The 25878-nt window shown below is 37.8% G+C and overlaps 1 protein-coding gene across 2 annotated transcripts in view; it reads left to right on the top strand.

The window, feature by feature from the left end:
- The window catches only part of COL17A1 (collagen type XVII alpha 1 chain), a 60959-nt gene that overhangs the window by 19522 nt on the left and 15559 nt on the right, over positions 1 to 25878 (top strand). The window contains exons 14-43 of one of the 2 annotated variants that reach the window (XM_088131887.1): positions 570 to 656; positions 1794 to 1838; positions 2956 to 3105; positions 3557 to 3736; positions 5037 to 5066; positions 5498 to 5524; positions 6145 to 6171; positions 6936 to 6998; positions 7172 to 7276; positions 8777 to 8839; positions 11069 to 11122; positions 12154 to 12180; positions 12338 to 12373; positions 12839 to 12901; positions 13436 to 13471; positions 14827 to 14898; positions 16486 to 16512; positions 17270 to 17305; positions 18394 to 18429; positions 18543 to 18623; positions 19234 to 19269; positions 20476 to 20553; positions 21985 to 22047; positions 22710 to 22751; positions 23094 to 23147; positions 23360 to 23419; positions 24514 to 24540; positions 24633 to 24674; positions 25076 to 25150; positions 25474 to 25515. In XM_088131887.1, coding sequence (XP_087988013.1) covers positions 570 to 656; positions 1794 to 1838; positions 2956 to 3105; positions 3557 to 3736; positions 5037 to 5066; positions 5498 to 5524; positions 6145 to 6171; positions 6936 to 6998; positions 7172 to 7276; positions 8777 to 8839; positions 11069 to 11122; positions 12154 to 12180; positions 12338 to 12373; positions 12839 to 12901; positions 13436 to 13471; positions 14827 to 14898; positions 16486 to 16512; positions 17270 to 17305; positions 18394 to 18429; positions 18543 to 18623; positions 19234 to 19269; positions 20476 to 20553; positions 21985 to 22047; positions 22710 to 22751; positions 23094 to 23147; positions 23360 to 23419; positions 24514 to 24540; positions 24633 to 24674; positions 25076 to 25150; positions 25474 to 25515 — 1764 coding nt within the window. Of the gene's footprint in view, positions 1 to 569; positions 657 to 1793; positions 1839 to 2955; positions 3106 to 3556; positions 3737 to 5036; positions 5067 to 5497; positions 5525 to 6144; positions 6172 to 6935; positions 6999 to 7171; positions 7277 to 8776; positions 8840 to 11068; positions 11123 to 12153; positions 12181 to 12337; positions 12374 to 12838; positions 12902 to 13435; positions 13472 to 14826; positions 14899 to 16485; positions 16513 to 17269; positions 17306 to 18393; positions 18430 to 18542; positions 18624 to 19233; positions 19270 to 20475; positions 20554 to 21984; positions 22048 to 22709; positions 22752 to 23093; positions 23148 to 23359; positions 23420 to 24513; positions 24541 to 24632; positions 24675 to 25072; positions 25151 to 25473; positions 25516 to 25878 lie in introns of both variants that reach the window. The other variant, XM_088131886.1, reaches the window with a different exon arrangement.

Genomic DNA, 25878 nt, shown 5'->3' with positions numbered 1-25878 from the left:
AGTTGATGACCTGGGTTAATCAATACTGGATTAATATTTTTGTTGGACAGTGATATCAGTGAAATTGATTCATTAAGTCTCCAATTCAATCTACACTATATATATTCCAAGTCAGGGATAGGCAACTTTTTCAGCCTGTGTATTACACTATAATCTTTTATCCTGCTGGATGGCCACAAGGGACATGGCTTATGATATCCCATAGGGCTCAAATTTTTATATCCTTTTTTCAGGGAGGTTTAGTATTTGAAGAGGTTATATGGGGGGAATTTGATTCTTAAGTAAAAATATTAGCTTAATATGAGGAGTGCATCAAGATTTGTAAAGGGTTTAATAGACACCATACACTTCTGCAAGGTTTAAGGCTCTCATTTTACTCTTAAAACCCCTCATCCTCCACAAACACAGAAAAAGGTCTAAAGATTATTGGCTCCAACTACCCTAAATGAATGTCTCAAACCAATAGGACAGAAAGAAAAATTTGTCTTGTTTTTTAAATCTGGAAATAAACTGGGTATTAAGCCATTTTACACTTATCACAAAATATGATTTATTTGGACCCACTACAGGCTATTACACAGAAGACACTCTACAGAAAGACAAACAAGCTATCTCTTCTTATGCTGGAGATTCCTACCTGAAATCAGAAACAAATGGTATGTCATTGATTCTCTGTCTTGATGTGAGAAGAATAATTAGGAGAAGAATAAAAGTACAGCACACACAAACATTGTATGACAACAAATATCAGGCTCCTTAAAACAGTGGCAATTTTTTCTAGTGGCAATTCAAGCTGTGAAAGCTGGACACTGAGAAAGAGTGAAAAGAAAAATAGACACCACTGAATTACAAATTTGGAGATATTTACTAGGGTTACCAGGGACTATAAAAAGAACCAATCAATTGGTACTTGATGAAAAAATAAAGCCTAACTATTTCCTTGAAATGATAATCAGAAAACAAAAACTAACATACTTTGGGCATGTGTTGCAAGTGGATGATGAACCAAAAAACCAATTATGCTTGGCAAAGTTGAGGGAAATAGAAGAAGGGAAAGATAAGGGCATGTTTAAGCAGGTTACTGAAACATCCTTGGAAAAGCTGTGGATCATCACCAGGGAGAGGTCAAGTTGGTGGGCATTTGTCCATACAATTCATCAGGAGTGCATGTGACAATGACTGGATATGCACCAAGAATTCCTGGTCAATTGTGACTGTTTGATATAGTAAAAGAGCCCCATCTGCAGTCTTTCATCCATACTCGTGAATATTGAAGCCAGAAAAATATCACGCATATGAAACTATTATGATATAGCAAGTGTTTCTCCTTTTGAGGTGAAAGAAATACTTCAGAGTAAATCAAGAGCTCACTCCCAGAGTACTGAATGAAACTATTTTCTTATCTGTGCAGCTATTTCTACTCCATTATTTTTGAGGGTTTTGAAAAACAAATCTTAATTTATAATTGCGGGACGGTTTGTAGTAATTCTTCAAAGCCATGTCCCTGTTCTCTGACCACTGAAGCCACACTATAACATTTTCTCATTTTCTCATTTATATATTTATTTTTTTATTTTTTATTTTTTATTTTATTTTATTTTATTTTTTATTTTATTTTATTTTATTATTTATGTATTTATTTTCTTATTATTTATTTATTTATTTATTTGTTATTTATTATTTATTTTCTTATTTGGATTGACAACCACTGCTATGGATTAAACTCCATTTATAACAAGTCACACCCTCTGTGCAGGAAGAGTGTTACCCTTGTGTTCTGTTTGTTCTTACAGGTGGGCTAAAATCTGTTTCAACAAAAGACAAAGCCACTGTTGGAGGTGAACACTCATATTCATTAGTTCTTGGTTTTTACAGCACAGAAATCATTGACAGTGAATAATAGATTCAAATATTGTTATGCAAAAATATTTATTTATAACAAGAGGTTATTCAATATGTGGGGTATTTTTTTCTACAGATAAATGCGAACACATCTCTTTTATGTGAGCCTTTATACCACATATGTAGAATCTAGAAAACCCAAAGCACATTTACTTTATTCTGTGCCAATTAAATTAAATGCACACTGCTAGGAATATTCTAGTCTTTGGGGGATTGCAGCTGTACAATCATAATCTTCCAGGGAGTTTTTCTGATTGGGCCTGGTTGTGCTGAACAACATGATACAACAGCCCATTTAGCATTTTGATGTCTATTTCTAAAGCTCAGAATCCACTCCAGATGTCTCACAGTTGAACTGTTGTTGAACTTTAAAAAAAAAAAAACTTTGAGAGTGTAATGTGTGCCATAGATGCATCAATAATGGAATGATACTTCATGCTACAAAAACAATTACAGAGATTTCTTTAAAGTTTTAGGAAACTAAAATCAAGTCAAAATTCTCAGTCATATATAATGATATTTAAGAAAGCCACTGATAGTTCATTCCAATAATAGTGACACCAGAAGAACAATTGCTGCATCATATGTGGAATTCCTCTTGTCTAAGAACACTATTTCTGAAATGAGAAAATGGATCTCAGAAATTGTTGCTGGGACAATTTTGTTATTACATATAGTACTGTAATTGTTGAAAATAATAAGCTGGAAAAGACTAAATATAAAGATCTACTTTATAATGCAGTTCTAGGAATGATCTCTCTGTTTCTCTGTCTCTCTCTCTCTCTGTATATATATGTATATACATACATATATACAGTATTTGCTGCTTGTATTAATGAAAGCCCAGTATTTCTCAAAAAGGCTGAAGAATGGTTCCCAATGTGGGTTCTTTAAATGTGAATTCAATATTTATTTAATGCTAATTATTGCAATATTGGGTTTAGAATTCTGAATAAGACTCGGTGAGGGACATCTTGGCATTTTCCCCCAACCCTTGTCTTTTGTAATATTGCTTTCCAATGACTAACTTCTTTTTATCATCCTTCTCTATAGAAGCCAGAGGGGATAATGGATGTGGAGGGGCTGGAGGTGCTCCAGCCTGGTGCCCCTGTGGCTCATGTTGCAGCTGGTGGATGTGGCTCCTTGGCTTGCTGCTGGCCTGGCTGCTCCTTCTTGGCCTCCTTTTTGGACTTATTGCTTTGGGTAAGGTATTGCCATTGAATGGGACAAGCAAAAAGTTCAAGGTCTCTTCAAATAATTGATCCCAGAAAATATGGGCATATCACATTAAGTCATAGTTTATTTTAACCATGCTTTGTTGAACACACTATAATGACCTGGTTTACACACAATGTTAAGGTAAAATCCATGTTTGTACACCACAGTGGCTGGGTTTATACAGCATGCTAAGCCAAAACCAAAGCAAAACAAACTCATCATAGCTTCGTGTGATGCGTGAACCAAACAGACTTCCATGATTTTAGACAAAAACAATTGTTTCTGTTTTTGGAAGAGGCTCACTAAAAAACTATCTTGAATTTTCTTTGAATTTACAATTATTTTCTGTGCAATAATTACTTCTTGAAAAGCACACATCAAACTACAAACAGAAGGGGTAAGGACCACTGAATTCTTTATTTTACTTTACTTACAGCGGAGGAAGTAAGGAAGTTGAAATCCCGAGTGGAGAGCCTTGAATCCCAAAATACCTACTGGCAAGGAACTGGCAGTCGTTCAGAAATGTTACTCAGCGAGGGAGACAAACTGTCCAATATGAATGAACATCAACTATGGGATGTTCTGAAAAGTTGGCTAAATGTGGAGATGAAACAAGGTGAGGAACATACAAAAATCAATTTGGTTAGGACAAGAAATTATGTATTTGCCAGAAAATGTAATGAATTGTTCAGAGATGCAGGACTGGTGGATAGGAATGACTGGATCAATTTGGATTACATAGATTTTGAGGTCGGTCTCTCTAAGCGCACAAAGTCACTTTGAAAGCAACTCTGATAACTGGGACTTTAAAATATTTAGAGGTATCATATCTGGGCTGCACAAATCCAGAAGACCATTTTGTTTTGCTACTGTTTTTGTTCAGTCCCTTCCAACTCTTTGGGCAAATCCACACAGCCTCCTTACCCTGATAGAAGAATGGGCCACTATTTCCAGAGGACATGTCTACATGCCACTCCCTGTCCATAGCCAAGGCAGTCTGAGGATGGTTTTAGGTGCTACACTGTACACATTTTGCATCTTATGCCACTTCCAAATGCTGTATATGCAGGCAATGCTGGTACAAATGGGGGAGGTAGCCATGTAGCTCCAATTGGTTCTGCTGGTTTCATGTAGGACTGTTCCCATCCATCCAGTCCTTGATATGTTCCTCTGCCTCTCAAACCTATTTCAGCTATGAAAGGGAACAGAATCCAGCTTCCACAGCCACTTTTTACAATTAAATCAATTTATATGGCTGTTCATCACACAGATACATCTCTGGGTGGCTAACACATTAAATACCAGTTCAAAAAACAGTATCAACAAAACATAAAAAAACTACAATGTTCACTGAGAACAAACCCAATAAACACTCAACAATACAATAACAACTCAGCTCATGGATCATCTAACCTGGCCCCCATGCTCTGGAACACATCTACATCTTCAGTGCTTTGCAAAAGGCCAGGAGGGTCTTTTCTAAGTGGGTTGGTCAACCAGATCACTGATCAGCTGCAAAGCACTGGAGTTGACTAGTCTGTCCCAGTTTAACATAAGTATCTGGAAATGTAATTGAAAGGACTTGTATTTCTGTAGTCTGGTTCCTTTCAGGATGACATATTAGCTTTTGCCAGTTTAAGAATGGTTTCTTAACCATTTTAGGAGAAAATCATGTTGGACTGTGATATACTAAGTTAGTAATATGCAGTATTAGAGGGTTAACATTGCCCTCTAAGCAGATTTTACATAACATGCTTTCTAAGTCATACATATTCCGTTCAGTTATACTGCCATATCAATATAAAACCAGAAATAGTTTTGCATCCTTTGTACAAATATCTGACTGTTATTCCATATTGCTACATTTATGCTATGACTGCAATAAAGATTTGATTTGATTTGATATTCCTATACAGGTCGTTTCCGAGGAGAACCAGGAACAAAAGGTAGCAATTTGCTAGATTTGTTTTAATATTTGAATAAGAATCTTCTTTACTGTTCATTTCTATTCTATACGGTATATGATTGAAAGAGGGCTTTAAGTGCTTTCTTTAGCATTAAAAAAACTATCATGGGAGATTAAAACATTTCATACTTTGGGTTTCTCTCGGAGAAAGCAATAATAATTAAACTAGTTTGAATTTGTAGTGTGGGCGGGCACTTTAATTAAAATTAAGAGACATGAAATATATGAAGCAGGGTCTCGGAGAATAAACCACCTGAGGCTAACTGATATAGAACCAACATTTCTGCCTTTCATGAGCTTCTCAAACATATTCTAAGTGTGGTAGGAATTAAAGAAAGGTAGACAAAATAAGGAAAGTCTGGATATAATTTCTCTACAACATGTTTGTTTTTCTCCCATATTCTTTCTTAGGGGATATGGGGATCCAAGGACCAAAAGGTATGTTCAAAATTTTCCAGTAGCTCTACCGGTGAAACCAAGGTTGGCATAACTTTTCATTATGCACATGTGTATTTATGTGTACCTTCAGTAGACCATCAGTGACTACCAGGAATTGCTAAATTGGGAAAATATACTTAGCCAGGTATTCCTAAAAATCAGCAATCTAAATGCTGACTTATTCAATAACTGATACTAAATGACAGTTGGTAAAAAAGGAAAGTTGAGCATAGTGCCTGCCGGATCATACAGTTTTGATTTTATATGTAGAGTTTAATACTCTGAGAAATCTAGATGAAAAAAACATTTACATTTTAAAAGAAAGTCTCAAAATTAGGTGTGTATGTGGGAAGGTGCAGAAAAGACGTTATTAATTTTCTCTGCTTTCCATTGTGCAAAAGGGATTTTGATCTGTCAAGAGCCTTGAAACAATCTGTTGGATAGTACAAGCACAGAGTTAATCCAAGCTTATCATTTCTGTTGTGTGTGAAAGCATCCAAATCTCCTTTGGCTTCTGTATTAGGCAAATGTTCCTGACATAAGGTAGAACTTGAAAGACCAGAAAAATGCTGTTGACAAATTACAGTACTAGCTCATCACTTTTTTGTTTGTTTCTATAGGAGACCAAGGACTCCCTGGGCCACCAGGTAGGTGGAACTTAGGAAAAGTAGCCCCAAACAATTTATTGTTGCCTTTCTTTTTGAGATGCACCAGTAGTCAATGTCAGGGTCAATATCAGTGTCAATGATACTGCTGCATTCACATTCCCCAAGAATTAAATATTTCATTCTCGATTTAGAGAGAAAAATAGCTACTTGTTCACTTGTCCCTGAGTTCTCCATATAAAGAAGCAGTACTTGAATTACTAAAGAGACACATTTTGATCTTACAGGACACTTTTTATTTATATAGTCATATTTCCTGAAATGAAGCAAACTAAACTCTTACAGCTTCCGGAGCCCACATGCAATACTGTAGCAAATTACCAGATTGGAACAGTGTCTTTTCCTGCACTGAAATTAATGCAATGTTTTAAAATGTTAAAGTGTTATTTTAAAATTGCTATGGATAATATGGATTTCAAAAAATAAAAATAAAATATGGGACACTGGAATTCTGTTAAAATAACAATGCCAGATTGAGAATATTTTTCCATTGTAACAAATTAGTGTTTGAGTCCAACATCAGCCACAAGGATTTATAAATAATTTTTAAGCTAATGGCACTCAGAGCTATTCAAGCGATTATTCCTCTTGTCGTGATTCATTAAATGTTGGTTCTTGTGGCAAAAATCAAAATTTTAAGTTCAGATATTAATATAAATCTAATTTCAGTTTTTCTTCATGATTCTTTGTAGCTGAGCATAAATAATGACACTGATCTTTTTTAACATGCATTTTCTCTCTAACAGGTATTTCTGGCTTAATGGGTCACCCTGGGCCAGAAGGACCAAGAGGACAGAAAGGCAGCATGGGTAAGCAGAAGATTTGTCTATCCTAGAGCTTACAAGAAGCCACTTCACAAAATTCAGAAACTTTTGTCATTATATGTAATTCTCTGTAATGACAATTGCAGTCCATGAAAATAACCATTGGGTAGAACATAGACTGTGATGGACCTAGATTCTGAACAATTGGTTCTCTACAGGTGAAACTGGTCTGGAAGGCCCTATGGGACAAAGAGGGCGAGAGGGGCCTCCAGGACCCCGTGGGGAGCCTGGTCCCCCTGGATTTGGAGAGAAAGGTGACAAAGGTAAGATTTTTTTTCCTGCTTCTACAAATAACATAGAGAGAATTATTTGGAAGATTTTTCAAGTTTCTGAACACATTATGTCTGTAAGTTTCATACATGCTATATTCAGGAATACTTTCCACTCTAACTGTCCATAAGTGTCTGATGAGATATCCCTCTGCACTGCAGAGGATTTTGAGAAATATTTAATCCTTCTTCTTGGAGGGGGTTCAATTGTAGTTGCAAAGCCCCTGTTAGAGGGAGCCCAGCAATGCTACTTTGCTATGCATTGGTGAAGCCCTTTCTCTGCATGGGCAGCTATGCCTCCACTTATCTTTTCCATACTCTCCCTTTATCTTAAGGGTAACATGTAAAAGCCAGACTAGCTAGCAAGCACTGCTGGTGCCCACCATTTAAGTTTACCAAGAATGCCCCTTTATTTCTGGTAGACAGATGCAGATAGAGACAATGAGAGGAGATTTAAATGATTAGCAGCACTTGATCAGAAAGATAAATTCCCCCTCTCCCCTACAAATAGTACAAACTTGCATCACTGGGAAATGAGATGAGGAGATAAATGAGAGGGCAGTGGGATTTCCAGGTATCTTGGGAATATTGGCAAAAGTCTAAGGATTCTGAGCTCTGGCTCCAGGCTTGTTAAGACACCTAGATCTATGTGTGGCAGTGAAAGACCATTCACTGCAGTCAAGTTGCTTTTGAGCAATAGCTTGTCCACTCTCATTTATATTCACAGGAATTCCAGATAGGTTTTCAAGAGTATGATCCCAATTAACTTCTCTGTAATCATAACAATGATCCATCCTTAGTTTTAGCACTCACCAAAACAAAATAAAAAGCTAGAGACATTGTTTTTGCCATGAAGACTCCAAGACCAGTGTTATCTGTCTAAATGATATAAAAATCACAAGGCCTGAATCTCTGATCCAAAAGTGATGAGATTGCATGTTTGTTTTTAAAATATTGTACTGCCTATTGTTCTTTATTCATTAATCATAAATGGAAGCAGGGCTGAAAATAAAAACTGTATTCTAGTCAGATACTAAGTAAATGGGATGCCAACCCTTTGTCATTTCTGATGAGTAATGAGATACAATAAAAGAAAGCCATTTGGTACTTTGTTTTGTGGCAGGCAAACAATGCCTTATCTGTCTGCAGAGCTCTTGTTACTGTCAAATGTGTCCCTGCACTTGGCACTGAGAGTTAAGGAAATGTAAGAGAGAATTGGAAAATAACATTCAGAAGCTATTTCTGTGCTCTGGGTTCCTGTAACTGACCTCTCTTAAGAGGGATCTCCTGAGTGATTGTCATAACTGTACCCTATAAACATTCCTGAAAGGAAACACTATTCCCTTTACGGCGTGTAGAAGAGAAGCATCTTCCCACTGTTGCAACAAATGAACAATGTATTGTTATTATAAATAACAATCATGATTTTCATGCTATAGGATTCAAAGAAGGCAAATTTCACCAAGTGACCTAATGCATTTCTTCGTTCTTTAGGTTCTGCTGGGGAACCAGGTGCCCAGGGTCCACCAGGTGTCCCAGGTTCTATAGGTCCTAAAGGTAAGTTTAAAATCTGATGTAAAAAAACTAATAAAAATAAAAAGGTAAGAGTTAAGAAATGTTTCCTTCAAAGGCCATATTCCTTCCAGTCAAACATGTGGAGTGCTGAATGTTAGCAGTAAGTAGAACAGCTGTCTGTGCCAGAATCAAAAGTGGTCCCGGCTGACCCTTCCCTCTCTTTCTAGCCTACTTTCTCCTTATGGGTCCATCTTTTTCTCTTATACTACATTTTCTTCTTCTCTCCTTCCTTGGCCAATAGGCTACCAAAGGAGGAATAGCTCTGTCTTGCTAGAAATATGAACCTTTGAAATTATATTGCATGAAATTAGGTCCACAGTTTATTGGGCCTTGGAGCTAGGCTGGGAGCTACTTGTTAACCAATGCAGTTGCTTCAGAATAAGGATAGTATGAGCATGATCAAATGTCCCACTTAGGAATCTGGCTGCCACATGTTGCACTACCTGCTGCTTCTGGATTGGTTACAAGGATAGCCCTGCATAGAGCACATTATGGTAAACCAGACAGTATATTACCAGCACATACGTATCTAGACGAAGCCTGTAATAGGCATTCTTAGTCATAGATATCACTTGGGCTTCTAGTGATAGCTAAGATCCCAAATGGCATTCCTGTCTCTTCTGAGGGAATGCCATCCCATTTAGAATATGCAGATTCCCCAGTTTCTGTACTTCGGAACTACCTACCCACAAATTCTCTACCTTGTTAGTCTCAGTTTACCTTCTCTAATATGTAGGACCTGGGGCAATTGCTCCCATGGCCCACCCTTTGGAAATACTCTGTACTGATGGCACATTGCAGCCTGAACCCTTGAACACTGCATGCCTGCAACCTCACTGAAAGCTAGTTGATGCCTTGAGGATCCCTGCAGTATAACATCCAAGCTGCTGAGGCTCAGTCACCCAATACTACTCTCTGAGATGGTTCCTGCAAATAACCATCTTCCAGTCATAGAACAGGGGTTCCAGCCCATTTGATTCAGAAGGATTAATTGGTCAAAAACTGCTGAAAAATCCAGCAATATCAACAGTGTTACATTCCCTCTGTCTCTGTCCCACATGAGTGACCAAGGCAATCAAAGAAACAGACTTGAACCCTGTCTGAAATTGGTCAAGATAGTCTGTTTCTTCCAGTAATGTTTATGGCTGCCCAGAGACTGCCATAAAGAGAGAGGCATTTATGACTGAACAGTAGTTGTCATAAATCTCTGATTTCAGGGAGTTTTGTTTTGTTTTTTTAAGGAATTGACATACCATTGCCTGATCAATGATACAATACCACTCATTCATGCAAAGATACATTCACCACTGTTTTGATCTACCCAATCATTGCCTCTCAGCTAGTTTAAATAAGACAGAATGGAAAAGAGATTGCCCAGTAGTGCTCTGAAGGAAGCATAAGTGAGAATGATTGAGACTGGCAGTATTGCTACAGCTGTGCTTTTTAGCCTTCTGACTTTTTTGTTATGAAAGAAATATTCAGTAATACTAATATTGCTTTGTTTCAAGATTGATTCATATGATGGATGCTTGTAGCTCTAGGGCTAAAAATGAGAGTGTAGTCTTTTCCTAATGGAACTGTAAGAACCTGCATCCACAGCCATCTACACTGGGAAATGGCATCCCAGTTGTTTCTGAAACATACAAAATATTTGTTTTATTTTTGTTCCATTTAGTTTAAGATCTCTCTGTTCTACTTTGCTTTCCAATAATAATCAAAGAGGCCTCTAAATTTAAGCAAATCATAAAAGTGTCAGTGTTTTGGAGAATTAATTAAAAGTACAACTCTTGTTTATAGATACCTTCTTGTGACTGCAAACCTAAATTAATAGGCATTGGTATCCTGATCACATGATTCCTTAACTGTTGCAATGTTTCCTTTCACAGATATGATAGATTCATCATGTTAATCTGGTCTTCCTAATAAAATATCATGCTTTCAATCTGAGCATATTGCTGCCTTCCCCATGCCATGCTTTTGGGGCACCTAGGAACTATAGTCCATCAGGAAAGCACCAAGTATGCATATTATAAAATCCAGTAAATCAAGATATTGTGACTAGGCATCATCTATTTGGCTTACAAGTAGTTAAACCTGTACCAATGTAATGAAATAAAAGTGAAAGCTCCATGTTACTTATTTCCTGGTCTTAAAAAATGTTCTCAGTTACCTCTTGCCCAACCTTCCTAATTAATCTTGCTCTTTCTTTAGGTCCTCCAGGAATTCAAGGATTTAGAGGTGAAGCAGGTATCCCGGGTGCTAAAGGTACAACTCACAAACCATACTTCTCTGTTTGGGGAGTGGGGTCCAAAAACATGTCTGCCACCATGTGCTGAGCATTTATAGGATAGTACTGAACATAGGCATCCAGAGGAAGCCGCGATGTTGTCCTTAGGATCATGATGTCATCATGAGAATGACACAAATTATGCAAGTTGTCAATTTGATTATGACACAAATAATATATAGTGTTAATTTGTATCATTTGCACAATGACATCAGGATACGCATGATATCACTTGCCCACTTGCCTTTCTGTTGTTGAAAGGAGGCATTGATATGATATCCTGATATTAAAAACAGAGAATGAAATTAAGAATATAAGGATTTTAATGGATGAAAATATTATTGCTTTAAGAATGTGTACTATATATGTTCATGGAGCAATTTTTAAAAAAGTAGTGCCTAACATCTTGTTCCAAACTCAATGCTCTTTATTTGCTGCTAAGTGTGTGTGTGTCTGTGTGTGTCTGTGTACATTATTCTGCTCTTTACTTCCAAAATGGTTTAGATCAGTAAAAAAAAAGAGACTTTTCATTTCCATAAAGTTACAGTGTAAAAAGGCACATCACAAAAGGCAAAGGCATATGGAGGGAAGCAAGCAAGCAAACACAAATTTTAAATTTACATAATTCTTATAATTACTAACTGGAATAAAAATCATTAAGAAAAAGCAAGAGACAGATGGAAAAGCTCTTCCCATCTCTCTCTGCTGCAGCTTGGGTGAATTGGGCACATCGATTCTTTCTAATTTTATAGATTATACATAGTCTAATCCTTACTACCTTGTGTAATAAACATATTTTGTGTATCCTGAGGATTCTGTACATCCAAAATATTTTATTACATAAAGTAATAAGGATTAGACTATGTATAATCTATAAATTAGAAGGAATTAATGTGCCCAACTTACTCAACAGTAGCCTTTCTTTACTCTTCTTTTCAGCCCACCATAATTGAGAAATGTTACCTCCAGTAATGTTCTGCTTTAAATTCTTTGTGTCTCCATCATTTAGGTGAAAAGGGAGTACCTGGGCCCAAAGGTAGATGTGCTTTTATATCTAATTCTCTTATATTTGCCCCCATAACTTATCAAATATGTCTTCTTTACACGTTTTTCACGAAGTGATCATTCTTGACCTTGATGGGAATTATAGCACAGATTAATTTAGTTTCATTTTCTTTCCACTTGCGTTTTAGGTGATTCAGGGGAGAGAGGACCCCGTGGTCTTACAGGTATATATAACATGATCAAAGATTTTGAAACTGCCACATGAATATTTACATTTATCCAGACATAAGTATTCAGATTAATCCAAAGATTTGCGTGGAGATTGTTGGTCTCTAGGCACTCCACTTACTTGATATACTGCAATAGATTACCTGCTGCTCCCAGTGACAGAGCTGAAAATTGCTGTATTTTCATTGAAGCTGACACTAAATGCATCCTTAGGAGGAAAAGGAAATGCTTATAAATGTGCATATAAATAGGAGTGAATGAGTGTGAGGATAAGCGTGCACAAATGTCTGTGAAGGAAGTTGGATATCTGCATATGTTTACCTGTCTATGTGTTCATTATGTGCCAGGTATACAGTATCACTCAATGGCCTGAATTAAGGCTGAACATAATTCTGGATGTCTAAAAGGTTGTCCTCTCTCATTCTGAGTTATGCAGGAATGTGTGTGTGTTTGATTTCCAGGTGAACCAGGCTCCAGAGGACTGCCTGGGCCAGCAGGTGAACCGGGACCTAAAGGATCAGCAGGTGACTGGCAATATCCCATAAGGACATTTCTAGAAAATATATTTCAAATGAATTACTCACCCTTTAGGATTCTTGGAACCTACATTCCAGAATAAAAGATACTTTAATGAAGAAAATTTAAGACTCATTAAAAGAGAACAGGAATGAATTTAAAAATTAGAGTTCGGTATAGATATTCCTTGCAGTTTGGGTATGTGAGTAGTATGTAATCCGTGTTTACAGTACATGCAATATATAAAAAGGTAGATAAATTTGACTCACATGTGATTTGATCCACATGTGACTTAGTGATGATTGGAAAGATATGAATATGTATTCTTTGTTACCTTTTTTTTACTCCCAAGATAATATTAGTTGCAGTTGTGACACGGGAGGCCGTATTATAGTTTTTGACAAGGTTCAGCCAATAGAGTATGTGAAAGTTCAGACTAAACAATTCTGTTAAAAAGAAAAATACTGTGGTTTGAATTAATCAAACATATTGAAACCATTGAGTATTTTATTAGCATCTGAAATGCTTTTATATTTCTGTAGGTCCACCTGGCCCAGATGGACATCAAGGTCCCAGAGGTAAATAATTATTCTTTTATTGCCTCTTACACAAGGAAAGAACATGATAAGCATAGCCCTTTTATTATAAGGCTCAATTTTAGTAGCTTTTACTGACATTTTTCACATATTCACTGCATTACTGTATACCACAGCATCAAAATTGGCAAACCAAACCTATCCTTTAGTTATACTGGGGGAAAAGAGATATACATGCTTCCATTACATCCCTTTTTGTCATTCTGTTCCCCTCCCCACAACCTATGGTAATAGTACATCTCAAGATGGGCTGGGGTCCCAGAATCTCTGAGAAGTGTGAGAGCTACAGGACCATCATATTTGGAGAATACCATGATGGGGAAGTTTGCTGCACCATATGTTGTGTCAAATACAAGGGGCTTCTACCAAAGCATCATAATTATTATGACTTTAATTAATTAATGACTTTAAGATTAGTCTTTAGTTGTGACTAGGCAACCCATGACCCATTGGGTTATCGTTTCAGAGATATTTCCTTACCTAAAGAGAGAAACAGAATGACTAAAGGCAAAAAGCAGTGGGAGTGGGAGTGACTTATGACTTGCTGGTGGCTTCCCCATTGACTTTGCTTGTGGGAAGCTGGCAGGGACCATCAGAAATCCTCCCTCCCTCCCTCCCTCATATAATATATCCTTGTGCCATTTGCCCTCCCCTCACAACCCTCAGGAGAGCCCCAGTGAAGCCGCCACCTCCTCTTCGGATGACCTGTGGAACTGCCTGCCACTTTGCAGGAGGAGGTGGAACAAAGGGAGCTGCAGACCATGAGGAAAATTGCACCCCCGCTCCCCATTCTGGCATGTCCCCAAGAGCCTCCTCCCTTGAGGAAGGAAGAGGGGTCACCCACTGACCACCAGTGCCCCCAGCCAGCCTTATCTCACCAGCAGGCATCTGAGTTGCTCCTTCATCCTTCCCTCAATGCCCACAACCATTAAGAGATTTCAGATTTCGGCCTTGTTTCCAAAGCAGCCAATCAACACTCGCCTGTTAGGCCTTGCTGCCAGCCAATTGGGTGCAGGGGACAGAGGGAGGCGGGAAAGAGGTCAGGTATATACCCATGACAATCATGTGACTTGGGCTGACCATGGCGGCGCAGCAGCACAGGAGTGTTGAAGCAGCTACAAATTTCCCAAATTTCAATCCCACAGGAGTAATGGGTCCCAGATTTTGGATGCATTCTGTAAGTTAGCCCATTTGAGGTACCTTGGTTCAAAAATTGTTGCCCAGTTGAAGGTTACAGACACAAGAGTTTTAGTAGTATATAGATACAGTTCCATTTTTATGATTGGCCATACTTTTCAAGAAGAATACTAATCTTATATCTCTTGATTAACTTTTAGGAGAACAAGGTCTTATGGGTATTCCAGGCCCACGAGGACCACCAGGGCCTGCTGGAGATGCTGGGCAGCCAGGTAATACAGAATGGATCAAAAATATTTGTAGCAAAGGAAATTTCTTGTTTCTATCTGGAGTGTATCTCTCTGCCAGTGGAGTGTCCTAGAGTAAGACTGGGAAAATGCTATGAGAATGTTAAAAAATTGTATATATTTATTTATTCAATTTGTATGGCCACCCATCTCAACAAGTGACTCTAGGCATTATAAATGGTGAAACTGGAGAAACATTAAAATATGGTTGAGATGTGCTTATGGAGCAGCTGTGCAACTTGTTTAACATGTATTTGTGTCTGATGACTGGAGGAATGACATTATTGTTCCTTTCTCTAAAGGAAATCGTAACAAGAATAAATACAAAACACATTAAATTGTTACTTGTGCCTGGGAAGGTGTTTGGCAGGATTTTGGCTGAAGGGGTACAAGAGATGACAGTGAGAAAAATTTGGGTGTGCAGTATGTGGTCTGTTACAAATAATAAATATTTGTCAAAAGAAGCAAAAAATTGCTATGTTCTATGAAAGTGAGAATTGGATAAGTCAGGAGAAACAAAATAAGCTGAATGCAGTAGCAATGGATTAGTTAAGAAGAATATTTGGTAAAGCAAGAAGAGATAGGATCAAGAATAAATAGGTGATGAATTAATATAGATTGAATACAAAAAGGGTGATCAGTCCCAAAGAGGTACAAAGACATGATTCGATCATATAGAGAGGATCAAAGTGCATAACAAATGAATGAAGGGGGAATGAAAGGACTGAGAAGAAGGGGAAGATCAAGGAATTATGATAGGTTGGAGTTGATGAGATCCATAAAAAGAGACAGGTGAGAAGTTTAAAAAACAAAAGGAAATATATGGAGATGGTAGGAACAAGGAAGGCTTGCAAGGGTAGAAAGGTATGGAGAGATATAATGAAGGTATAGAAAGTAAGGAAGATGATCTTGGCAGACATATGCAGGAACCATTACCTAGGCAAAAGGGGCTGAAGCATCTTTTAAGTCCAGAACAAGATAATATTTGGAAATGGCTCAGGCAGACCCCTCCCTAATTCTCTGAAGTATAAGAAAGAGGAGGGGGTACAGCACAATCAGATTTGCCAGATTTTGCTCATCTCAATAAAAGTAGTTTTAAACTTCTTGTGGAGCTGATTTCCTGGTCTGGTCTACCTAGTAGGGCTGAAAGAATAGTGTTGGCATAAACTAGATTTAGCTATATTTCTTTTCCTTTGTTCTTATATTGTTTCCTGAATTTCCTTTACTATTTCTTATTCTTTTTCTGTACTTTGCATAACACTGGAAGAAGTGTGATGGGTATGTATGCATGTAGGGGGAGGCCATCAGGAACAAACAGTAAAACAGTGAAGGACAGTGTTGGCCACAGATGGGAAGTAATAAGGGCATACCTTAGAAATGCTGAAAAGGATGGTCTTGATATCAGAAGGGAAGTAAGAGATGCCATTGATTCAACTGAAAATGGGTTCAGTCTTTTACCAAAGATTTCATTTGCTAAACTTAAAATTTCACAGTAAAACGTTTTTGATTATTGTTTCTGTGTCTACCAATCTGCCTTCCTATAAACTTCATACAATGCCATTGTTTCCTTAGGTCTCACAGGACCACAAGGCCCACCAGGTAAGGTACTGGGAGGGAAACAAATGCCTAACGAATAAACATGTAGATTAAAATGTTGATCTTTAATTGGCAGAGTCCACTCAGTGAACCAAACCATGATTTGTTTTAACCATGGTTTGTTGATTAAACCATAGATATAATCATAAACATAATATTTCTTTATGAACTCAAGTTACTGCTAGAGAGCAGTAATGTAATGAGAAATGGGATAGTCCTTTTTTAAATTTGAACAGATTATTTATTTCCTTAACTGGAACAGAAATGGCTTTTTCTTCAGTGTAATTGCTGAGATGGTAGCAATGGAATTTTACATTCCAATTCTATGCATGGTTGCTTAGGTATAAGTCCCATTTAGTGCTACAGACTTATTCCCAGGAAGTAAGTATTGACTTCATAGGATGCATAGTAATTGTTACCTGTGCATATGTCATTTTCAACATACTGTAGCGGATTTAACAACATGAAATGATGCCTACATTGTATGCTTTCTGGTTCTGGAAATCCTTGGAATGCTGGGTTTGCTGCATGATTTGAAAGGAAAACAGTTGCATCTCGTGTGTTTTTCCTGCCAAATGATGAATTCCAAATTGATAAAAAAACAGACAATACATCCAAATATTAGAGGGCTAAGGGGGTCTTACAAATACAAACAGAAAGCAAAGAAAGAGAGTCTTCATAGCATTGAAATGCTACAGTACGCCAATTATACAATGGCATAGAATATTATTCATTCCATATGGTCATTTTAACTCTACAGGTCTGACAGGAAGTCCAGGCCGACCTGGACCTAAAGGTAAGTGTTCCAACATTGGCTATACAAAATGCCTTTGCTCACATCATCATGGCAGGGCAGTATCATCATGATATGCTAGAGCGATGGCATAACTTCTTCCCTCTACCCCAGAGGCACATACAGCTGTGTTATTGGGTTGCAAAATAAACTAAGACCTCTATGTGAATTCAAGAGATTCTGTCTGACTCCTTTTCCTCCTAAAATAAGACTGTAAAGCTGGGATGTTTCAATCTTTTTCCAACCAAGACCTGGACTCCAAAAATGGGCAGAGCCAAAAGAAACACTGAGTTTAATTTAACTTAATTTAAAATTAAAGTGAAGGACAATTTGATTAACTGAACTAAATACAGTTAGCACAATTTCACTCTGTATTTGAAATGCTTCCTTTAAAAATTACAATTTGGTGGCATCATTGATGGTTGGGGGGCTTGGAATTCCTCCCAAGTCTTTGGGGTTGATGCACGTGGCCCTGGGGCCACAGATTGCATATCCTGATATAAAGAATCAACCCAAAAGACCATTGAGTAGTTAGGTATTCAAACAGAGGCTTCTACTCACACCTAGCAGAGGACCTTTTCTCAGTTTTCCGCTATATTATTGCAGCAAAGCCCTGCCTAAGATGGAGTCTATGAAACAGGATGTGGGAAAAAGGGCATGATTTCTGTGGTGTATTTCTCCATTCCAAAAATTTGTGCACAAATAAATCTGAGCATAAATAATATCCTAATATACATTGTTTAAAAGAAAATCACTTGCAAAAATGTGTATATTTTAAAAATACACAAATGTGGACAAATTTGGAGGTGATTTTTATTAAAATTTAAATAGATGCAGAAACCAAAGATGGGGAAATGAGAAAGTGACCATATCTAAAATGTAAAGATTCATCCATCCTCAAGAGAAATAGATTGCATTAATACCATATTTCTCTCCCCCAAATGTTTCCGATCATGGTGTTATAATAATATTTTGGACAAAATATTTAATGGTACAAATATCTAATGACATCTCAGATGTACAGTCCACAGTTCAATAATCTGTTATTTAAAGTCCGTGTAATATCTCTTCTTATCTTCTTGTTTCTATAGGTGAACCTGGAACACCAGGCCAGGTTACCAGTTCAGGTAATGCAGCAGTAACAGCACTCATCTCTGCCCAATAGCTTTCATATCCCTTGGCAGTCTTTCTACATAAAATGATGTGTAATTTTTTTTTTTTTAATTCTCTTGTGTTTCAGATGGTGGAGCAACTATTGCAGTTCCTGGCCCACCAGGTCCACCAGGGGCTGTTGGACCTCCTGGCCCACCTGGTGTCCCAGGTGGGAATCTCATTTCATTCTTGACTATTTTCTCTTGACTGTTTCTGTTGTCTCTCAGTGGTGGATTAATATACTGATGGTGAAAAATTGATGATTAACCTTAACAAACTCCAGAGTGTGGGAGCGTGAAGCATCATGTGTAAGCATGCAAAATAGTTTAGTTGTTTAGATAGGCCATAGGTAGATTAAAGCTTTAAGTTATTAAAGAAAGAGTTGACAAATGATAGTGTCAAAAGTTCTATAGGGTCTATGTGAAGCAAATTTCTTCACAGGCAGGAGTCCAACTTTTCTCCCTTTCTAGAAGAGATGTAAACAGAACATTTCTTTACATAATCTTCTTTAAAGCCAACATAGGTGGAATTGCCCCAGTGGTACTTTTTTGTTCAGACACCTTCCTTTTTCGTCACTTGTTAAATGGAAGGAAATGAAAGAAAGCACAAATTGTGGTTTGTGATGGTATGGCATTTGAGTAACAATTGAAACCTGTAGAAAATTAATTTTACTTTGCAGATACGCCCATTATTTAATAGGTTTCTTGGTTTTCCTTCTTGAGGGTGAGATAGTTGCCTTATTTTTAAGAACAGTGGTCAAATTTTGTTTCTTAATTCAGGTCCTGTTGGCCCAGCTGGTCTTCCTGGAGCTCAAGGTATTAATTACATTTTCTGAAAGTCCAGCATTTGCTTCCTTTCTTTTCTGCCAAGGTGCTCTCATTGTGGTGTTATTTCTTTTTAGGCTGTCTTGATCAGTGTATTTCATATTTGCTTATATTTTAAGCTTTTTGTTTCTTTATGATTTCAGCCTTCTCCTTTTAATGCCTGGAATAGTCTCGTGTGCACTATACAGTGAATTACTACTGCTCTGAAACTGTTTTTTGTATAATATTTCATGCACCTACAGTGTTTGTTCGTTTGTTTATTTGTTTATTAAATTTCTCCCCGCCCTTTTCTCCCCAATGGGGGACTCTGGGCAGCTCACAAAACATCAAAACCATAAATACATATAAATACATAAAACATAAAAATTTAAATAAAACTTTACTAAAAAAAGAAGAAGAGAGTCCCAGAAGATGAAGGATCTGGGGCTGAAGACAGCAGGCCTTTATGGGGCTAGCCATCCCCATGCTTGAAGTATTCCCTCCCCAGTGTTCTTATTGCTGCTGCTGCATTTGCTGGCACTTCTTTCTGTCCTTACTATTAGTTTATGTGAGCTAGGGGTTGCCGCTCATTAAGATGAGTTGGAAAGTCTCTCCTTCACATGTCACCAACATCTGAAACATAATTAGAGATGCAAGAGAAAGCTTCCTCTGAGCCCATGGTCTCAGTTTGGAGCTACTTATTGAGGAAGACCTTCTTGATTGACTTCTGGTAGTTTTCTCCTTCCCCTCCCCCTGCCCCCCCCCCGCTTCATTTTGTGAAGACCTCTCTTTCTTGCCTGCTGAGGTAACAGCTGTTTCAATGATGAAAAGGTTGTTTGTATTTATTTAATCTACTGCATTTCTGTCTTCTCTAAAATCATATGTTTCTTTTATTATGTTTCTTCTATTTACTATAAGCCACCTTGAGTTATTTCTTAAAAGGATGGCAGAGTATAGGTGTTTTAAAAATGAAAGTAACTGTAAAAAAAATATAAAGTTGGATATTAAACAATGCCATTTCCACGTACAGCATGCAGGTCATCCGTAAGTTTCTGAAGTGACTCTCAGAATCCTTAAGAATCCCTCTGAGTTCAAATGATAAGGTGGAAGCTTGCAAAATCTAAATGGTGCTTGTGGGGGAAGCTTTGCCCTGCTAAGACCCTGGAAACTTCTGCTCTGATAATTAAAGAGTGTGGCATTTTTCATGTTCTGGTGCAGGTCCTCGTGGTGAGAGAGGCATTCAAGGTGAAACCACCATTGTTGAAACCATCAAATCAGAAGCAGCTCCTATCGAAGGTAGAGTGGTCTGTTTCTGATAGACATTAATGTTCTAACAATGTTGAGAATTCCAAAGAGATGGATTGTGCCTTTAGGGTGTTAAATATGATTCCCAGAATGCTGTAATCATTGAGAATTTGGCATTCTCTTCCCTATTCTCCCTCCTCCTCATGGTGATCAGCTGCTTAGATTACAAAACAAAACAAAACAACGAACAAGGCAAATTACTGACTGTTTAATGATAGGAAGAACTGCATATCAGTATAGTGTATGGATGAACTGACAGTATTTTCATGCAGATATTACTTTGTGGCTAAAATGAAAGTCTGAAGATTCTGAAGTATAAATGTCTCAGGATCAAAGAGGAATCCTAAATGTCACCTTTTGGAAATTATCATTTTATCATGTAAAGAATCACTGAAAACTCATGCCATTTTACTTCTGAGACAACCTCCCCAGAAGATGTTGATGGTATTGAAAGCTATTGAGAAGTCCAACAGAATCTATATTCTTACTGTCTAGTCACTGTCATTTGTCACATTTAAGAATTCTAGCTTCCAGATGTCTTTAGTGCAAATTATAGGAATTTCTGTACAGTATTTCCACAGTTCCAGTTGTACAAATTTCAGAGTTAGGATATACACAATTTGAAACTAGAGTTGACTAATCCTTTGCTTGTTCTGTCCCTAACCCAAGACTTATGCTTTAAGCACCTGGAAGTAATTTCCTCAAGCACTTTCACAAGATGATGTGCAGGACACTTCTGGGTGTCATTAAGTCAACTTGTGAGTGCTAATGAGAACAAGTCCTAAAATGATGCATGTATTGTAGTTTATCTTTTTAATTTGATTTACCAAACATCAGAAAAGATGTGAACATTTCTTCAGAGGATAAGCTTTATATGAGATGCTTTTAATTCAGCTTCTCCAACTTGATTTGTTCAACTACAACTCTTATTTTCTTCAGCCAACATGCCCATTGTTCATATTATCTAGCAATTAGGAAACTGTAGTCATGGTTACAAATTTTGGAGAAGGGGGTGACAAAGCACGTGCCATTCCCCCCCCCCCATGGATTCTCCAGAGGATCATGCTCTTCCTAGACTGCCTGCCTGACCAAGACAAGCGGTACCATCAGACTACTATAAGTACCAATTTGACAAAGCACATGTGGTGGAGGCACTCCAGGTTTCATTCAGGTGCTGTGTCCCCCAAATCTCCATACAGCACCAAAAATGACTGAAACTCAATTTCTATTGTTAGTATTTTTACTTAATTAAATGTGCCTGCTGCTCAAGAAGAATAAAAAGCTTACACCTGTGGCTGTAGTCCAATATATCTAAAGGCCACCAGATTGAGGAAGATTACTCTGATACTTTTTAATGTTGTTTTCATCTCTAAAACATATCTAATATTTAATTTGTACATTCTACTTACCTGTTTTGTCTAGCACTGCAAAATACTAGAGGACTACCAGGACCACCTGGACCCCCAGGTCCACCAGGACCCCCAGGTATATACTGAGTTCTATATATATAATGTTCAAAAATGAAGCGGAATTAGGTGGGAAGATGAAGCATGCTTTAAGTCCTCCAATGGGATAATGGGTCATTATATCTTAGAGATAAATTCATTTGCCATTTCTGAGAAAAAAAACCCCAAATCTAGTAGTTTTTTAGTTGTTCTACAGTTTTATTGCTTCATATTTTGTAGTTTATTATAGGCCTGATTCTGTGTGTGTGTGTGCATGTTTGTGTGTGTGTGTGTTTTAAATTCTGTTTGGTAGAAGTGATAGGTGAGCTGCTATCACGCCAAATATCTGTGCAGAAGACATAGCATAGCTTTGTGTCAGGTTCAGCCCAAGAATCACACGAGAGAGTCTGGAAATCAGCTCAGCTTCTTTATTAGTTTGCACCTAATAGACAGAATCTTGCCAGACTAACTCTAATTCCCCAACAAGAGCAGCTATAACCATCAAGCCCTTAGGAAGGGGCCAGTCTCTTCCTCCTTACTTTCACATAGTCCAGCTGGGGGCTGAGGAGATGCTTGGGATGTCACTCCCCCTCCCTGTAACCTTGAAGCTCCCTTCCAGAATCCTCCCTTCTCATGCCTTCCATCACACTTTGTCACTGTTTTATCTGAATCCAAGGTAATTGTTTTCTTTCCACTTAACAGGTGCTTCTGTTGAGGGCCCACCAGGACCCCGTGGCCCACCAGGTAAAAAATCTTTTCACAAAATCAATGGTTTCATAATGTTTTCAACAACTGTGCTAACCTCAAACATGAATTCCAATCAATTCATAATATGTCACAGGCACACAGTAGATGCTTTCTCTGCTCTAGTTGCACTGGAATTTAATAATGAAGTCTGTGATCAAAAAGTAATGAAGGAAGAAGAATATGAACACCAAAAGAGACAGAGCCAGGTGCACTTAAATGGGTCTTGTGCTGCAGTCTGGCACAGTCATATATCTATTGTAAAAAGATAACTTGAATTACCTTTCATAGAGATTTATGTACTAATTAGGACTAATACTCTCAAATATTTCTGTTACTTAGGAGAAGGCTTACCAGGGCCACCAGGGAGACCAGGTTCTTTTGTGCCCACATCAGGTACGTATTTCCATTTGATTTCTAAGTTCCTATTCCCATGTGTAATTGATCAATCCTGGGACAGCTGTTATGAATGCTTTGACACAAGTAAGGCAAGCTTTACATTAATAGGAGAGTTCTGACCAATAAAGAAAGCTCAGGATTCTGTCGCTGTGTCTATTAATGTCTCTGTTGTAGTTGCTGAAGATGATAATGATGTTCTTTTACTACAGAAAGTTACTTTGCTGGACCCCCAGGACCCCCGGGTCCTCCAGGTCCAAGAGGAGATCAAGGTGAGTAATTTGAAATCTGTTTCTTGGGGTTAGGGAATGATTAGACTGGGAAAGTTGATGTTGCAAAGTTGCTAAAGCTACAGGAAGGCAGACCTGATTACTAGCCTGAAGAACGTGAGATTAATGTAAAGAAGGAAGGAAGGAAGGAAGGAAGGAAGGAAGGAAGGAAGGAAGGAAGGAAGGAAGGAAGGAAGGAAGGAAGGAAGGAAGGAAGGAAGGAAGGAAGACATTGTAATGATAAAACAAATGAAATCCTGCCATTTCTGTAGTCCCCAGGACAAGAATGCCTGGGTTACAAACAACCCGTAGTTAAGAACAGAGCCTATTGTAGCAAAATTCAAATTAAATACACGATTCGAATTAAATACACAATGGTTCAAGTTCATTACACAATACTACTTATACAGTATTATACAATATTGTTCTGGCTTACATACAATTTAAGGACAGACCTTGGGAATGGAACTCGTTCTTAAACTGGGGACCACCTGTATCTCTTTTTTCTGTTTTAAGCAGATGCTCCCTTGAATCTAAGTGTGCATGTCATCTCCAATAAATGACAAACAAGAATAGCAGTTCTCAGGATTTTTAAATACATTTTTGTGACTTATTTCACACTCCAGAATAGACCTAGATGCTAAACTTCAGAAGTTGTTCTGAGGACCTGGTATAGCTTGCAGTGAGGCTGCACCCAATAAAGTAATTTGGTCTTTCTTGTCTGAAAAAAAGTTAGTCTTTCCTTTCTTTCTAAGACACATGTTTAATCTCAGGTTTCTGGCAACATAAAGCAGCAACTCAATTTACTAGTACTATCTGATAGGCTGGCAGAACCAGACTCTAATCTAGATATGATGCTATTTGGCAGAAGTCATTAGTACAAAGCAACCAAACCTTCATGCCTAAATACAAGCGACAGAAAGTAAGTCTGTCCTGTAGACCACACTGTCTTAAGCAGCATCCACACCAACAAAAAGAATGAAAATTGAAACTGATGAAGAGTATCTGTGCCAGTAACAGTGGCCTTACCGAAAGAAATCTTGTGATGGTGCCCTGTGTATAAGCATTACAGGTCTAATAGATCTTTTCATTTGCAGGGTTGCCTGGTCCACGAGGATTCAAAGGTAATAAAAATTAGTGTTTTGTTCATTGAGTGGAACCAAAAGGTAGTAATATAGTCATTGTCAAGTTACATGATTGTTCATCTTTCTCATAGGTGAACAAGGCCAGCCAGGTCTCCCAGGATCTTCTGTTCAAGGTGAGTCTAAATGTATCTTCCTTCTTTTTCAGGATGATATAACACAGTCCGAAACGTGACTACTCAGAATAATAATGAGTCACGCTGATTTAACGGGGCTGACTTCAAGATAAGCAATAGGTCATAATCTACCATATTTTGTATTGGCAAATCTGTGTTGGTAAATGTTGGTGCATAGTTAATAAGGAAATTAGCCTGTTCTGCCACCTTCAGGACCATACCTGTGTAAGAGGTAATCTTTCTAAATGTGTGCTTGTTATAACAGCAACTTTATTTAAAATATTTAAGGTGTATGACATAATGATACAGATGAAAGCTGTCCCTAGATGAAAACTGTCTTCCCTCCCCTGTTACCAGTTCCCCTTCAATTCTCCATGATTCCTTATCATCTCTTTTAGGAGGTACTGGCATTACTCTTCAAGGACCACCTGGACATCCTGGACCAGCTGGGCCACCTGGACCTAAAGGAGACAAAGGTTTGGGCAAAGAGGGGCTGCTCTTTCCACAGACCACCTTATCAGGGTCTTGAATTCCAGTTGGTAGAGAGATTGGTGCTTCTGATACAGTGTGAACATTCTCATTTGAAGTTGGCTATTCATTTTTTTTAAAATAATGTTTAAAAAGATATAAACAATGTTAGCTTTCCCTTTGAGAAGACTCTTTTGCTCCTATTCTTCCTCAATAGGACAATAAAGACTGTTCTAGCCTGCTACATAGAGTAATGGTCTCATATAATCAAAGAGTCACCTTTTGGACTTACATAATGGACATTTTTGTTCCTCCATTACTTTTTTTTTAGGTGATGCAGGTGTACCAGGTGCCCCTGGAATCCCTGGAGGAGGTAAGGAACCCTTCATTTTATTTGCACTTAGAATATACACATTTGCATGTGATGTAACCCTAATGATAAGGGTATATACAATGCAAGGGTAAATACAATTTCAATTTTAATTTCTCTGAAAAGTTTGTATGTGAATAACAGCTCCATACAACAGTATCAGGAAATACTATCCTGAAAGTGAACCACCCTGATTAGTCATATTCTTAATTTATCTAAACATCATGCTTTGAAAATATAGGTGGGGCTATTTTAGCACAGTAGCTGTAAAAGTTTAAAGACTCAGTCCAATGTAGCTTTTTAAAGCTCTGAAACAAGAGCTTGCTGTATAGAAAACTCTTGCCCAGAAGTGAACTAAATAAACAG

The sequence above is a fragment of the Python bivittatus genome, unplaced genomic scaffold (assembly GCF_059951505.1).
Source record: "Python bivittatus isolate LINGU-HERP-01145 unplaced genomic scaffold, Pbiv_v1 ctg000980_np1212, whole genome shotgun sequence".
In the NCBI taxonomy this organism is placed as follows: Eukaryota; Metazoa; Chordata; class Lepidosauria; order Squamata; family Pythonidae; genus Python; species Python bivittatus.
The sequence above is the reverse complement of the archived record's forward strand: the minus strand, read 5'-3'. Positions and strand labels throughout refer to the sequence as shown.